Genomic DNA, 15,814 nt, shown 5'->3' on the forward strand with positions numbered 1-15,814 from the left:
TGTCGTAGCGCTCTGCTGTCGGGCGCTCTCGTGTCGCGGCGCTCTCCTGTCGCACGCTCTTCCGTCGGCGCTCTCGCGTAGTGCGCTCTCGTGGCGCCCTTCCCTTTTATAGTTAAAAAAAAGCCAAGATTTTTTTTTTTTTTTTTGATTTCCGTTTGCAGCAAGCTGTATCCTGCTAAGATAGGCTTGGATAGCTGTCGTGAGGAGAAGGAACATGGACGGCTCACCATGGCAGCCGAACGTGCACTGACGGATCTGCAGCACACATTTTGTCACGGGTACGTCGTTTTTGTACGCTCCTGGGTGAATTTTCCACACTGTTTAATCTGGGCCTTGGGGCAACGCTTGAACAGACTGCGCGCACGAACTTTACTCCCCACATGCATCAAGCCAAACTATGCATCGCGAAGCCTAGTTGTATTCCAACCACTTTCCAGCCTCGCACCCAAAATGTCGACGTTTCCGGCGTTGCGCGATAGGCGGCGGGCACTATTTTGCGAATCGTGGATTTGGGTGCAATCACTAACTATATTCTCTTCACCCTTTAGCTGAGACTGCAGCCAAAGCTACAAGCGCGGGCTAGCGCGCGCTCCTGGCTTTGAGACGTGCATTTCTAGCACTAGTGCTCGTTCTGTTCAAGAAAGCTTCAAGGCAGCGACTTCGAGCTCTCGTGCTTGTGGCATTAGCTGCAGTCTCAGCTTAAGGGAGAACGCGTTGCGTTGGAGCTGGAAGTGCGTATACAGGTTAACAAAGGAACCGTTCGGGGAGACATGCAAGGTAAACACCTACAAATTATCGCTTAAGTCACGTTGAGGAAATGTTCTGAGACAATGCTAGCTAAACCTTCAAGCGGCGAAAAAGAGCCCTTATTTAGATATCCTTAAATATACACTTTCTTTTTCGCGGTTAGTTCAAATTTACATTACGTCCCGTAATTCATCGCTAACAGTTTCTTAGACCGTAACAAATTCGATAGACACAATCTTCATGCACCCATTGAGACTCCTCATTCCTGCAGCGTTCGTTTATTGTCTTTCGGCTCTCATATTTGTTTAGAGTCACTGATGGAACAAGGCGGCCAAAGAAATGTCTTTTTTTGTCTGCCAACATGGTGTTAAAGGCGTAATTCGCCTAGGATAGATAAATTCTGCAAAGAATTGATGCAGCGCTTTCCTTACCGGCGTTGACGCAGCCCGGCGAGAGGCAGACCTTGGTGCTGTCTCCTCCGAACCCTGCGCTTCCGAAGAGTTGGTTCGCGTTCCAGAAAAAGAGAACATAGAACATGTACGCACCTTACACTAGACACGCAGCCATACGACACACTGTTACCACAGAAGGTGAAGTTGTTTTAAAGACAACAGAAAGATAGAAGGATCAAGACGTCGCCTCCTGTATAAGGGCCTATAATTCGTTTGTTTTACTTGTCTGAAGTCCTTTGAAGCTTTTTTTTTTTAACAGCTATACTGCTACCAGTCTGTAGACTCCAGTAACGAAACACCTTTACAACCGTCACATCTCAGAAATTCCTGCACGTATACTGCACCCACTATGCACTGGAAACTGTGGTTATTTATTGTTTGTTAGCTTCGATAACTAATAATTATAAGTAAAGATTAAAAAATGGTATATACAGTGCGTGATAGGACAACATACATAACTTTTCTAGAGGTATACCATTCATTCTGTGAGTATCAAATTGCTTCTATCGTAACAACGCTGTCACGTTTCTTGAATTTGCTGAACGAGATATTCTTTGTTCCGTGTGATCTGAGAACTACGTTCGCGAAAATTGTGAAGTGACACACAAATCACGGTCTCAGGGCACTTGTAGTCCAGCTGTTAGTTTATCATGCAGGCATCGCGACACAGTATCCCGACCGCGCCTATAGTGGTGGAATCGTACATTTCTCAATATGAGTATACGAGGGCTGTTTCATTTTTAAATACGCATGAACTGGGTGAAAAAGCAAAAGTGCTGAAAGTATTTTTAACGTGCGAAGTCAATATGTATACCATAACGTTCAAAGCGATAGTTGATTTCAGCCAATTACGCGGGGGATTTTACTTGATGAAGTAACCCCGCTATAGCTCGTTTCGCCTAAAATGGTTTCTCCAGCATTAGAATAAACTACTGAAGGTCTTCACGGATCGAGAAATTTTACGTACCCTCAATTACGTTGCTAAATTATCAAACAAAAGTAACTAAGATGTTACGAAAAAATTAATTCGAGAAGCTTAGACTTTGATACACTCATTTTCGTTTCGTCACTCGACGAAACCTGTGACGTAACAATATAGCACAGCAACTAATCGTGACGTACCCCTTCTTACGAACATCGAGCCGCTCTCCCGAGACACCCGAGATCTATGTAGGACCAGAGTCTCCCATATATAAGCTTATATAAGTGGCTCTAGTCGGATGGGCTGCGAGAGCATCATAACAACGCAAACAAGACTGTCTCTGGCCATCTAGTGATTCAGTGCCGAGACTGTGGTCGCGATCCCCAGTTCACAATATGCACTGTATTGGCGCGGAGTGGCCACCCTCTAATAAGATAAAATATTGAGACAAAGAAGATCGTGCGACTCGAGGAAAGTGTATCAGCTAGCGCCACTTCCCCTCCTATATACGCCAAATAATTATATTACTTGGAGAAGTAGTCAATGTGATGAGCACCAATTTTCAGTTGTTTTTTTTTTTTGTACCATGGTCCTGTTTCTTACAAAGTATAAGAAACGTGATCCGCAAGTCATCGTTGTGTTTGTCTTTCTGTGTATCCTCCCAATTTGTCCTTGTTTGCAGCTCGCTGTTGCTGCTAATATGAATCCGATATGGCGTTGAACAGTGCGACCGACGCGAAGACAACAGGTGGGACCGAGAAGAGTGGAAGACGGAGAGTCCTAAGGAGACGGCATTTTAATTTTGTTACGTCATGGTTCGTTTATCGACTGAGTTGCAACACGGGAATATCCAGAGGCGTTTCATAAGCTTTATTTTTAAATGACGAGTTGAAATTTCGTGGGGACTTCCTCGAGGAGGTCCTCTGGCACGAGGTTTTTGTGTAATACTAACGACCCCCATTTTAAGCTGGAGAGTTCCTTTAAGTCCGGATGCAGCCGATGCTACGAGTTGATGGGACCAATGAGACAGCGTAACAATCTCACCATCACGGTGTTCGTCATGTTACTGTACGTGTTCCATCATCGCTGAGCCAGTCATAAACAAAAAGGCCTAGTGACTTGCGCTTTGGCGCTGCTTGATTGGTCCCATTAGCACCTATAGGTTGTGTTCCAAATCTTACTCGAATGGATCCGAATTACTCCGATAGATCATGCCACGTGACAAGACATACAGCAGCGCTGGACGCGGATAGGTTTTCGAGCGTCAAGGTAGCTAAACCTTTACCCTAGAGTAAGATCGAGTAAATTTTGTAACACAGGCATAGAGTCGGCTGGGTCTGGACTTAAGCTGAAACAATATATACATTTCCAATAATGGTCTTTTGTGCACAGCCATTTTTGTTGGCTGAGCTGTGGAACGCTTTCTGAGCATGTGCAGTAGCTTCCTTCCGCGGAATATCTGACGATGCGTATGCGCCAAAACCTAGCGACTCTGAGTTTTTTTTATCGATGATAAGCACTGCTCTGTATAGGACATAGTGTGCATTCAAAACAAGACCGTGATCTCACGTTGCTCCAGAGCACAGAGACAGCCAGTCACGGCGGACAATAGGAGGATCTCAGAGAATGACAAAGCTGAAAATACGATCAGGTCAGAAAAAGGGAATCTGCGCAGCTATAGGTACCACAGTGAAATAATACCCAGTGGTTCCACTCTACGCGACTTCCAGTATTCGCGCATACGCACCGCCCCTGAAGCCGAATCAGGGTGATGAAGCTCTCGGCTACTTATGTCCGGCCGCGTATATTTATGACGTACGTCCGGTCCGGCGGACTTCTTCTGATTGTCGCGCTCCCAGCGGGTGTGGGCAGATGTTATTTTGTTTTAAATACATATGATTCGTATAATTTATAACGTTAAATAACGATAAAATTAAGTTGAAGGTATGACTAGCTTTGGAGCTTGTTATCCTAACTTTTTCTTTCACTCTCTCAACGCGTCTAGGCGCGCTTTCTCTCTCTCTGAACCCGCGCCTCGCGCCTTCCTCGAGATGCGCTGGCCGCTGGCGCCGGGAAGTCGATGGACCGTTATACTTCGTCTCACCTTAGTAGGGACTATTGTTAGCCGCGCGTGCTAAATGCGCGAGTTAGCCCCATTGAATGAAGCCGCGGCGGCTGCACGAGCGCTCGTGCAGCAAGTGCTCTAGTCAAGCCAGTCAAGGCTGGCCGCTCGCGCTAGCACAACCTTCGCGGTTAGTCCATGCTAGGGTGAGACGAAGTATAGAACGCGCGAGATACGCGATCCCGCGAGCTGTTTCGCTTCTGGGAGTACGTTGCGGCGCGAGATTCGTGCCGCGTTCGTGCGCGCGCGGCTTTCTTTTCTTTTTTTATGGGAACTCGTTGTTTTCGTAATGTGGTCAAGCATGAATGTTCGTCATCACCACACCACCTGCTGTGCCAAGTGGGGAAACAATTACTGCCGAAAGCCGGGACACCAATGGTTACGAGGTTTGGAGTTCCAATGGACGTGAGGTACGCTGTTTTGGTCTTCTCCACTTGCTTAAGTTTCAAATTAATTGTTTGCAACAGAACCCAACTGTCGCATTGATAGTGAGTATTATTTGTTTGATTTTGACAATAGCTGTGATTGTTTCAAATCACAAAATCATATCCTATCATTGTTTAGAATTCCCCTTGTTCACTCACCGCGAGAAATATGTCATTGTCAAATAACTGGCGACTTCTCTGTAATACCAAGATCGAGCACATAACTGTTCACCGGGTTACCAACAAGACAAATACTTCATCAATGCCATCGCTGTTACGTCTGTCAAGGCGAGACACTGTGCGTACGCCATAAGGAACGGGTGCTACCCATCGGAAGTCCTGAACCTCTTCCAGATACCGCCATCGACCGGACATGCGAAAAGGATTACAAAGATTCTACATGCAGAAACCTGGAGGCAAGTAAGACTACATCAAGATGGTCTGAAGGTTTGGTTTCACACGGTTTATAGGGATGGGGGTTTGGCGGAATGGAAGTTCAGGGAGTGTAGACGCCAAGCCAAAAGGAATACGGAGTTTTTATGGCAACGGGTACTGGCATCGCTACCGAGGCCCGTCAAGATGAAGAGGGTCGTGTGTGAGGTGGTGCTTCTTGGTGACGCTAAGACTCCGGAGGAGATAGTAAGGATTTCAGAGAAAAGACCCAAGTTTGCCGGTATAGCAAACGTCAAGCCTCAGGAACTCTTGACACTGGTGCGAGATATGGGAGACAGAGTGGATCAAGGTAAGAGAGATTGATGGATTTTAGATGGAGTCGATACCCTTCCCCGACAAAGAGGGGGCGTGTCCTCCAGTGGCCTAAACTTGGCAAGGTTGTGTCTTTTTGTGTGAACGAACATCTCAAGCTACTGGTAGCAGAAAATTAAGGAGGGTGGGTTTGTCCTTGTTACTGAGAAGGATTTTTTAAGTAAGGGCAAGCAGTCAATAGAGAAGAATTTTAAGGAAGCAAAGAAGGTTTCCCTCGCGAGGGTAAAAAAGAGGGCTGTTGAACTGTGCCAGAACTTGAGTCTGGGCAGTTTAAAAGCGTCGATCGTACGGGCTAAGGATCTTAAACTAAAGGTTTTTTTCATGGTTTTTTTCCTGGTGAAGACTCATAAAGTGGACATGCCGTTTAGGGCTCTTGTGACACAGAAGGGGTCGTGGCAGATGCAGACGTCATCGTACCTTCAGCGTCACCTTTCCCAGCTTCACTTGAACGATCCTTTCAGAGTGAACCATTCAGAAAGTGTGGTCGAGTTTCTGACACATTCTAACCCTGGTGCCTGTGATGCGGTATTATTTGACGTTGAAAGCCTGTTTTATTCTGTACCATATGACGGGCTTTTCGTAGCTATTCGTGAGGCCATTGAGGTGTTTGGAGAGGTCAAGTTCCAAAATAAATGTGGGGCTGCCGCGGAAGGTTTTCTAGAGTTGCTGGGCTTTTATTTGGAATCCACATATATTGTTTTTAAAGACGTACAGCTCGTGCAGAAGCAAGGTGTGTGTATTGGTGCGAGTGTGGCTCCAGTGTTAAGTGATTTGTACTTAGCAAAGTGTGATAGGGACATTAAGAATAGATTGGAGGCAGGAGTCGTCCATGTATTCAGGTTTGTGGACGACTACCTTGTTCTGTTCCGGAAAAAAGGGGAGTCAGAAAGGGCGGTGTTTGTGTCAGACATGTTGGAGATTTTCAGAACTAGCACCTCGGGCTTGAATTTCACAAGTGAGAACCCGGTGGAGGGTGGTTTGCAGTTTTTGGATCTGAAGTTGGCCCTTCTCCCGTTCCATGTATGTTGGACTTACTGTCCTAGGGCGAAAAAAGGTGTTTTGCCCTATGACTCGAACCACTCCAAGATTATCAAGAGGGAGATCGCCACAACTTGCCTGAACGCGGGCTTAACAAAGTCTTGTCAGCACAGCGTAGCCGAAAGCTTCGGGTTACAAGTGAGGAGGCTGGAGGAGGGAGGCTTTCCCTGTGAGATCATTAAGGGGGTGGTAGAGGGCTTGCTAAAAAGTTTCGTGGAGGAGGGAAGAGGGAAGAGAGGGGCAAGCCAGATAAAAGACCAGAGGTGATACCGTATATACATAACGTTAGCCATAACATCAAAAAGGTAGGGGAAAAGCATTGCATTTCGGTTCTCCTTTCAGCTCCACAGAAATTAAGCAAGCTATCTGGGAGGGTGGAACGGGGGTGACACACGGTTGGATATTTGTCAGAAAAAGCACGCAACAAAATACGTAGGATGCAGAGTGCGTTTGGTGTACAGAATTGCTCTGTCTTGTGGGAGGGTATACGTGGGGCAGTCGGGGCGATGCGTGAACAAAAGACTGAGGGAACATGCCCTGTCATTGAGGTCAGCCCCCTCTGGCAATCTCGCAGTGCATTGCATTAGGTGTGAGTGTTTAACCTATTTAGACAACACCGTCATCTTGGCACGAAACAAGAATAGAAAGACAAGGGAGATAACGGAAGTGTTTTTTATTTCCGAGTGTGACGAGGGTACGTGTGTAAGTGCCCCATCGATAACCCTGTTTGAATCGGAGTTATCGTTTTTACGATCATGCATGGTGTAAGAGTAAGAAATGTGACAAGCGACGGTTGGAACTGAATCGGATGTGTGTCTTGTTGGCTTCGCGGTACGTGTGGTTTTTCCAATAATAAACCGGTTGCAACTAGCGCCGTGTGGTGTGTGCCTCTCCTACTCGTCCGTCGTTTTTAGCGCTTTTAACCCCTAAACATATGCTCACTTCAAAAAATAATAACATTTTTGCAGTGAGCTGTTTATTTGGGATTGTTGTCAGCGATTCACGCGTCTGTCCGCGAGGAGTGAAAATGAGCCCAAATATTTTTCGACTAACTGAGGATGAGCGATGGAGCGATCCGTGCTGGTTTCCCGTTTCGTTTAACAGTGGCGCACTCCTAAATTTAAGTGATAATATTAAAAACTAATACAAGCTATTGATAAAGACTCGATACCAGAGGTGAGCTTCTGTTTTTCTTAACCTCATTGCTTAGTTTCCTTTAGTTGCAAGACACTGTCGTCGGTCTTTACTTACGCTTACTTATCTAATAAATTAGAAATGATTGTTAATTTAGCATGGAGGCATTTAACTCAAGGAGAAGAAAAGCGTAGGAGACACGAGTATTTAGTGTCGCTGTGTTAACTTGAAGTACCGTTTTTTTGAAAGGAGGTACAGAATATGGTCGCTTTTTTCATATGACCATGTCAGGCACGTAAAGGCCAATCAAGCAAGTAATTCAACTTTTTTTTCTAGGCTCCACACCTGTGGCTGAACGACGCAAGGCTCGTGAGTATACGCCAAGAAGCTCGAAAAGGATCACGAACCTACAGAGAGTTTATGTAAATTCAGCGAAGTATTTTTGCAAGGGCGCATGTCATCACCTTCGTCGCACGTAACTTTAACGTTTTTTCCTGTTTTCTTGTTAATTTCTTTGATTCTTGTGTGCAAAATAGTGAGAAATTTCTTCTGTATTTTCTACTGCCTGTTGAATAAAAATGAACGCAAAAGAACAAGAGTTGCATATTTTGTGTATGTGTCACTTTTGTTGCTTTACTAGGTTTCCGCTACTTTGCTGCTGGTCTTGCGTTTCAGTGCTGGCTTGTGTGCGTTTCAACGCACATTAACCAGCATTGAAACGCGAAAACCAGCCGCACATTAGCAGAAGCCTAGCAAAGTAACGGGAGGCATTCACTTGATCGAATGACCGTTTTACGAAACGCCCACGTTTCACCGAATGACACTTTAGCGAACAGTCAGACGCCGCGAAGCGGCGTTTTTGGGTGGGTTAAGTGGGTTCACATTTTTGTAATGAGCCGCCGCAGACTGTCGACGCGAAGCGGCGTAAACGCAGCGCGTGGGGGGGGGGGGGGGGGGGGGGAGAGGGGGTGTTAACGCGCGCCCCCGTTATTCGTTAAAACGTCAATTCGCTCAAAAGTCGCTGTTCGCTAAAGCGTCATTCGCTGAAGTGATATGGACCCCAAAGCAACACAAAAACGGGTAAAAAAAAAAAAGCTACACTATGTATTTGTTTACTCTAGGTGGCGCAAGCTACCACCCATCCATCCAAGCACAATGGCGCTGTACCGCTAAGTTGATTTTCGTACAGCCCTCCGGATACCAAGGGATTCAAATGGCGCTGCGGAATCTTAGGGTTTACCAATTCGCGTTCCATGGGTGGTACAGGAAGTTGCACTCCTCTGGCCGCATGGCGACAATTGAATATGTAAGACAAAGTAAAAACAAAGACAAGGTAAAAAGAATTGCAATAAAACAAATTGAGTACGTTACCGTTAATATTTTTAGAAAACATGATAAGCCCGGTTATATTGATATACCAATATGAAAGGGAAAAATCGAACAGTTACCGTTAGCTTTAGAAGTTCATTGCCCTAACCAAATTCATAGTTTTAAGCTTCGTTGGTGGCGTTGTCGGTGTTGCTATTCTGTGAATGCCTCTTTCAAAGTACAGGGTGTCACAAAAGAAAATTTACACGGTCTTTATTACCGCAAAAATAAACTAGGCATCGCCGAACGCTCATTCTCCGCCCAAAGGTAGACCTAGAGGTCACAACCAGATGCCAAAGTTTCAGCCCGATCTGATGACTTAATCAAAAGGTATAAGTGATTTTCTGAAAATTTCAATGGGAAAATGGCGCCCGACGGAGTTTTCAAACACATGGGGCTCTATGGCACCAGAAACCGAAAACGGGCAAAAATGCGCTCCATTTTCCCATTGAAATTTTCAGATAATGTTCATAACGTTTGATTAAGTTATCGGATCGGGCTGAAACTTTGGCATCTGGTTGTGACCTCTAGCTCAACCTCTGGGCGGAGAATGAGCGTTCGGCAATGCCTAGCTTATTTTTGCGGTAAAAAATACCGTGTAAATTTTCTTTTGTGACACCCTGTATATTCCCCCGGTTGGATCCTCGCTTGGCGTTTTAATGTCACGTCTGTTACCGAATCAAGCTATGAATGCGTTCTAATTGAGCTTCCTCGGGCAAGAAGCCAAAAAAACGGCGACTCACTTGGCCGTTCGGGGTTGATCCCGCTTTAAGATCGTTTTGCCCGAGTCCCACTAGATCGAAAAAGAGAAACAACCGAGAGCGACGAGCCTCAAACGAGATTGTTTCGCGATTTGGCAGACCTTGCAGAATAAAGGTGGCTATACGCCAACACAATCATCATGCACGGGAAAGTATTTTTGGCAAGCCTGCAATAACTCGTGGTTACTTCACGCGCACCGAACGATTAAAAGTCTGCCTAAGGCATCATCGCCAGTATGCTGAATTTGTTGGAAGCTTATCGGTGTCGGTTGTTTCTGTTTGCCGATCAGTGGGACTGGGGTATCGGTGGGTGCAATATTTCTTAAAGTGTTCGTGTTATCTTCCGCGTCAGGCGTGGCACAATCGTCTTTTCTCCAACGGAGTGTATGTGACACGGTTAATTTCTTAGGCGTATGTACATCGGACGTGACTTGTAAAACGGTCAAACGTAATTAATTTCTTGTTCATGCCTAATAATTTCGAAACTTCTACGCATCGAAGGTTTCACACCACTTTACTGGGAAAATCGAAAATATCGTGGCAAATGACGCTAATCAGGAGTTAACCTGGAGTTTGCCAATCTGTGAAATCACGGAAAGGAAAGTTGGCATCGAAGTATAAACATATTTTAATAAAAAAGAAATTTAAAAAAATTTGCACGACCATAAACAGTAAATTTACCAGTCGTTATATTTGCAAACAGGCGAAACAAGTTGACTGGGTACATTGAACATGTTCCTGAATTGACTAGTTAGACGGATTTATCTGAAATGGAAGTAACGGGAAGGTACCTCTAAAAACAGCGTTGTTCGAAAACGCCAGTTTCTGGGACTTACGCCAGTCCTCTCCCTCTCCAGGATACCCTGTGGGTATGGCGGCAACTCGCACCTGTCGTTCAACATGCGTGGAGCCCCCCGTCATCTAGCGCCACACCTCATTTATCTCTACTTGTACGTCAAGCAGTAAGACCCGCAGTACTTCTCTAATGTGGAAGTATAAGGTTATCACTTCGTTCGTTTACTGCATGCTATTACTTTCTTGTTCCAGTATGATGGTTCTTCGGAGAATTAAAGAGAATACCGTGAGGGCCACGGGTCTGTGGAGGCAAACTCCAAGGGGCTGGACGCCCAAGACAAAGCCCATCAGTAACCAGGCGGATAAATAGAGGAAACTCAAAAGGCCGCTTATCATTCTGACCACAACAAGAAAATCAAAGACCGTATGCTGGGAAATGTGTCGACATAGAGCTTCATCCTTGGGTGGCGCAGCTTTTTCAGGTCATATTTGTATGTGAGGTGAACTGCTACCGGAACTAGGTGGACTCATCCTATACCTGGCGTCCTCTGCAGCTTACAGGGGATTCTGCATATCAAGTTCAACATAACTTGCCAAACAGCGACAGTTATGGCATCTGCGAGCCAATCGCGGCATTTGACTGAGGGACGTGTAAACATATCGTGGAAGTATACTCCTGCTGCGGAGAGCTCTCACAAACGTTGCTCCGATTAGTTCGAAGGGGCCGCAACCTTTTCTCTTTGTCAAGTTAGGCATATGACACACTAGCTGTAGTGGGGCCTCTGAAATTGACATTTATGCATAACATTCCTCATGAGGGTTCTGACATATATCCTATGATCTGTTATGTCAGTGGTTCTCAAATGGGAGTCCGCGGATCCTTTTGGGTCCGCGAAGGCATTCTAGGGATCCGCGAAGCCCTGCCTCATCAGTCAAGCCCGCCAATAAACGTTGTATTTTTGTCAGGTCGAAAAGAAATATTTCAGTTTTCGGGCGAGGTTTCTCGTGTGAACGCCAATAAGAGAGGTCTACTTCGCACTAGCCCTTAATTATATCCATTTATTAAATCAATATTATATTTTACCCATGCCTTTCCTCTCCTCTCACCACGAACGGGGTCCTCCATCGTCTCCGCCGATCCACAAGGGGTCCGCGGAACATCGATGGTAGAGAACTACTGTGTTATGTAATCATGAATATAAGAGCCAGAAGTGATCACTTGTCAATAATCCAATACTTGTCATATAACAAATTGCATGAATCGTTGGGTATGTGCAGTATTGGCAGTTAAAACAGTGGCTTGGAGTGATTGCCTCATGACCATCTGTCTCAATCAGGGCTGTCTAGGAAACCTCTTGGAAGTCGTTAGTCAGGAGTGGAATTTCTGAAATGCCTTTGACAGATAGTAATTTCCGGCATCTATGTGAGACACTCGAGAAGGAGATCCTTATGCCGTCGAACCAGATTGCAAACTGTGAGGAAGACTTAGATCAAGTCCTCCTCGCAATGACAATTAAAACTTCAATAGCAATCAGTGAGTGTCAATTAAAACTTCAGGCTCCTGATTACTGCAGCCATTGCCATCACCACCAACCACAGGTTGTTATGCCAGTAAACCTCGTTCGAAAGTCCCCTGGAAGATAACAACAATAACCTGTTGCTGCCATTCTCTTGTGTTAGCCAGTTGTAAAAAAAGACTTATTCTCTCTGGAGCTTGGACAAGGGGTTCTTTAATTCGTCTTCTCAAAGCCCCTGGACACGCAATGGCATGCATAACCTAGCCCACTGAACACCCTATAGAACGTTGCCAGTTTGTGCTAAATCACATAAAGAGCCCTTGCAGAAGGAGGTAGTGATATGAAGAAGTAGATTGCCAAATACTTAAATCGCCATGTCTCGTTAATATGGAAACCTCCATTTTCTCAAAAATTGTGAATATTATGAGTTGTCTATAATAATTAGACAAAAATTATGTATTTACCCAGTTCGTCTCCGGTAATTGTACCTATAGAGCGGACTATTTATATTAACGAGGCATCACTGTATATATATAGTCACTGCCTTTACCAGTTCGTACGGATCGGTTAGGTTATGTTAGGCCTGTGCAATCAGCGGCAATGTGAGCTTGACCAGTTTTTTTCTATCCAAAGGGGATAAAATGCAGCATGAGGTACCCTCCGGCATGCTAAGCAATAAAACCGAGTGCCACACTGCAACAATAGAAAATGTGGCAGTCTTTTCCAACCTTTCTTTGAATATATAGCTTTACGAACGATAAGGACCGTGCAGCTTTTGTGACAGCTTGGCCTCAGCACTGCAGGGTCTCTTCGTATTTCCACACGCTGTTCTTTCGACATCCTATAGAAAGTTCGCAACATTCTTTTACATACCGCAGGCTTTCGCAGAAACACTGGGTAAGAACAGGGCTGGAGCACTCTGATAAATATCTCGACAGAATTGAGCTTCGGGGACTGCAGAAGCAGTGGAAGGTCATGTGTTACAGTTTGTATTGTGGACGGAAGAGGCTTTCTCTAGGATAAGTGATTACACATACCCAGCTAACCTCTAAACATCGCGCTAAGGAAATCTACTGGATAGATAAAACATACCTCCTAGAAAATTGACAAGGTACGTCGAACGTCAATTTAGGGGAAAAGAACGGGTAGGTCTAATGCCCCTCCAAGCACAGCTTTATTAACCATATTAGCCTAAGGTTACTATTAAAGCAGCTTGTCTGTAATCATCCCCGTTATGTGAAGCATTGCTGCGTCTGTGTATGTTTTACGTGCTGTTACCAATTTGTAGTTATGTGAAGTATTGTAAAAAAAAGAAATGGTTGTACAAATAGCTGTCTTGAAATGTCTTTACCGCGACTTTACTTCTACCTGTTTAGACTATGCTGATTGATCGTCGGCTTATCATTTTTTCATGCACACAGCTTGAAGGCTAACATCTATACTGTTTGTGCTACCGTCTCTGACCGCGGATACCCGTCAACAACCGCCTCATTGCATATGCTGTGATTGTCGTCCAGCAGTGCGCACTTCACAATAAAGCGAAGGCGAAATCCAAGCGGACGTGACAAGCCAATAAATAAAATGCCACGGGGCCGCCATGTTTAAAAGCCAAATAACAAAACCGAAACATAAAATGTGGTTAGTTACGCCATACGTGGTCAAAGGGCACGTTTACGCGCTTAAATAATTATTTTAGAACTTTTGCTCTTTTTAAATTGTTTAGTTGTCAATATAATTTAAATTGTGTGAGTAATATGCTATGATTCAGCTCTAGAATGTATATTTATTGACACAAGGTCCACGATCACGTGGCTTGCATTTACCACAGGTTTATTCTACAGTGGGCAGACTGTACATGCTAAACCGTGATATGGACAATCAGAGAGCAAAATGTCATTCTCGTCCGTGCGCAGATAACATTCTTACATGAAAATGAAAACCGCAATCGATGAAAGAAACCGAATGACGAAATACATTATGATACAAAGTAGCGATCAGCAATTGGACACTGGGGTGGTTAATATCCCACTACGGAACGTATTATTATGAAGTACGGTCTGGGCCTTGTCATCCACCAAGTGCTTCCGCAGATCTCAGCGGTCGGCTTTCCGCACCCTATCTACATCGAAATCAGCACGTGGGCTGCCCGTACAAGTACAAAGGATGCAGAGCGACACCGGACATTAAGGAGCTTTCCTATACTTTGTTTCAGCTTCGGTCCAGACGCAGCCAAAGCTACAAGCGCGAGCTCCGGGCTTTCATCATCCCTGCCAAACACGCGCGCTCGTGCAGTGCAAGCACTGTTCTGGGCCACATGCTCGCGCTTGTAGCATCGGCTGCGTCTGGACCGAAGCTGAAACGAAGTATAGGGGCACGGTTTAATTTCTACCTTCTTTGGGTTCTGCGGCTTAGAAACTATTTTAGTGCTAACAGAACACAAACCGTCTCTTGCCTCCCAAACGACTTCAAGTCACTTGGTTTCGGCAGGTCTTTCAAGCTTGATTATGGCACAATTGCTTGAACGCGTGAATGCTACGAAGATAGAGATTTAGCGAACTCCTGATCTACTCTACACTTTGCAAAAAACACTCCTCTGCGCTGCCATTGTGAACGATGCTGGCGCCGCGTAAAGTTTCCGCCATGTTGAGGTGGACTCATCCCATCATTAAGGCAGGCAAGGACAAGATGGCGGCATCTGCTGCATCGCCGATATCCGCCGTTAGCGCACGTTAGCGACGTGCAGGGTGTCACAAAGACATTTACACGGTTTTTATTATTGCAAAAATAAACTAGGCATCGCCGAACGCTCATTCTCCGCCCAAAGGTAGCGCTAGAGGTCACAACCAGATGCCAAAGTTTCAGCCCGATCTAATACCTTATTCAAAAGTTATAAGTGATTTTCTGAAAATTTCAATAGGAAAATGGCGGCCGACGGAGTTTTCGAGTACGTGGGGCTATACGGGAGCAGAAACGAAAAACGGTCAAAAATGGGCTCAATTTTCCCATTGAAATTTTCAAAAAGTGACTTCTAACTTTTGAATAAGGTATTGGATCGTGCTGAAACTTTGGCATCTGGTTGTGACCTGTAGCGCTATCTTCGGGCGGAAAAGGAGCGTTCTGCAATGCCTAGTTTATTTTTGCGCTAAAAAAAAAATCTTGCATTTTTTTTTTTTTTTTTTTTGTGACACCCTATATTAACAGTTCTGAAGTGCAGGGGGGAGCTATCGAGACACAATCGTGGCATCAAATATTGTAAGATGGGACATGTCTTAGGGTTGGAGCTGACTTTATAACGATCGCAGCCTCTATTCCAGCACGTCGTGGAAGCCAATGCTTCCTTGAGCGCAGCCATCGTTGATGCAATTGCCTTGCGGCTCCTGACGTCCCTCCCGTTTGCATTATTTGGAAGCGTTTATATTTTCCTTTTGGCTTTAACTAAGATGAAAATGGCCACGGTCAGCGCGTCCTAAAACCGTTTCCGTAGACAATAAAGATTCGTTGTGTGTTTCCTCTTGTGTTCCTTAAAATATATAATTCTCTTTTGCAAGGGACAGTTCGCAACATTGTACGACAAGCAGCGAACGTCCTGGCTGGACAGTAGGTTCGCTTCACCTGGACGCGCGGTTCGAGGTTAAGCCGGGGTCCCATCTGCATAGATGTATAGACACCTTCAAAAATTACGCCCTCTTACGGTCTACCCGAAAATACTGCAAAGTGGCGTGCGCAAAAAAAAAAAAAACACCAACAAACTGGCAAGTGTATAACAAA

The 15,814-nt window shown here is 45.1% G+C and overlaps 1 protein-coding gene across 1 annotated transcript in view; it reads right to left on the reverse strand.

The window, feature by feature from the left end:
- LOC121835774 (neprilysin-2-like) overlaps positions 1–15,814 on the reverse strand; it is a 66,725-nt gene that overhangs the window by 21,404 nt on the left and 29,507 nt on the right. The window contains exon 3 of the mRNA XM_042290267.1: positions 1,179–1,232. Coding sequence (XP_042146201.1) covers positions 1,179–1,232 — 54 coding nt within the window. The remainder of the gene's footprint in view (positions 1–1,178; positions 1,233–15,814) is intronic.

The sequence above is a fragment of the Ixodes scapularis genome, unplaced genomic scaffold (assembly GCF_016920785.2).
Source record: "Ixodes scapularis isolate PalLabHiFi unplaced genomic scaffold, ASM1692078v2 PGA_scaffold1__304_contigs__length_218370807, whole genome shotgun sequence".
Classification (NCBI taxonomy): Eukaryota; Metazoa; Arthropoda; class Arachnida; order Ixodida; family Ixodidae; genus Ixodes; species Ixodes scapularis.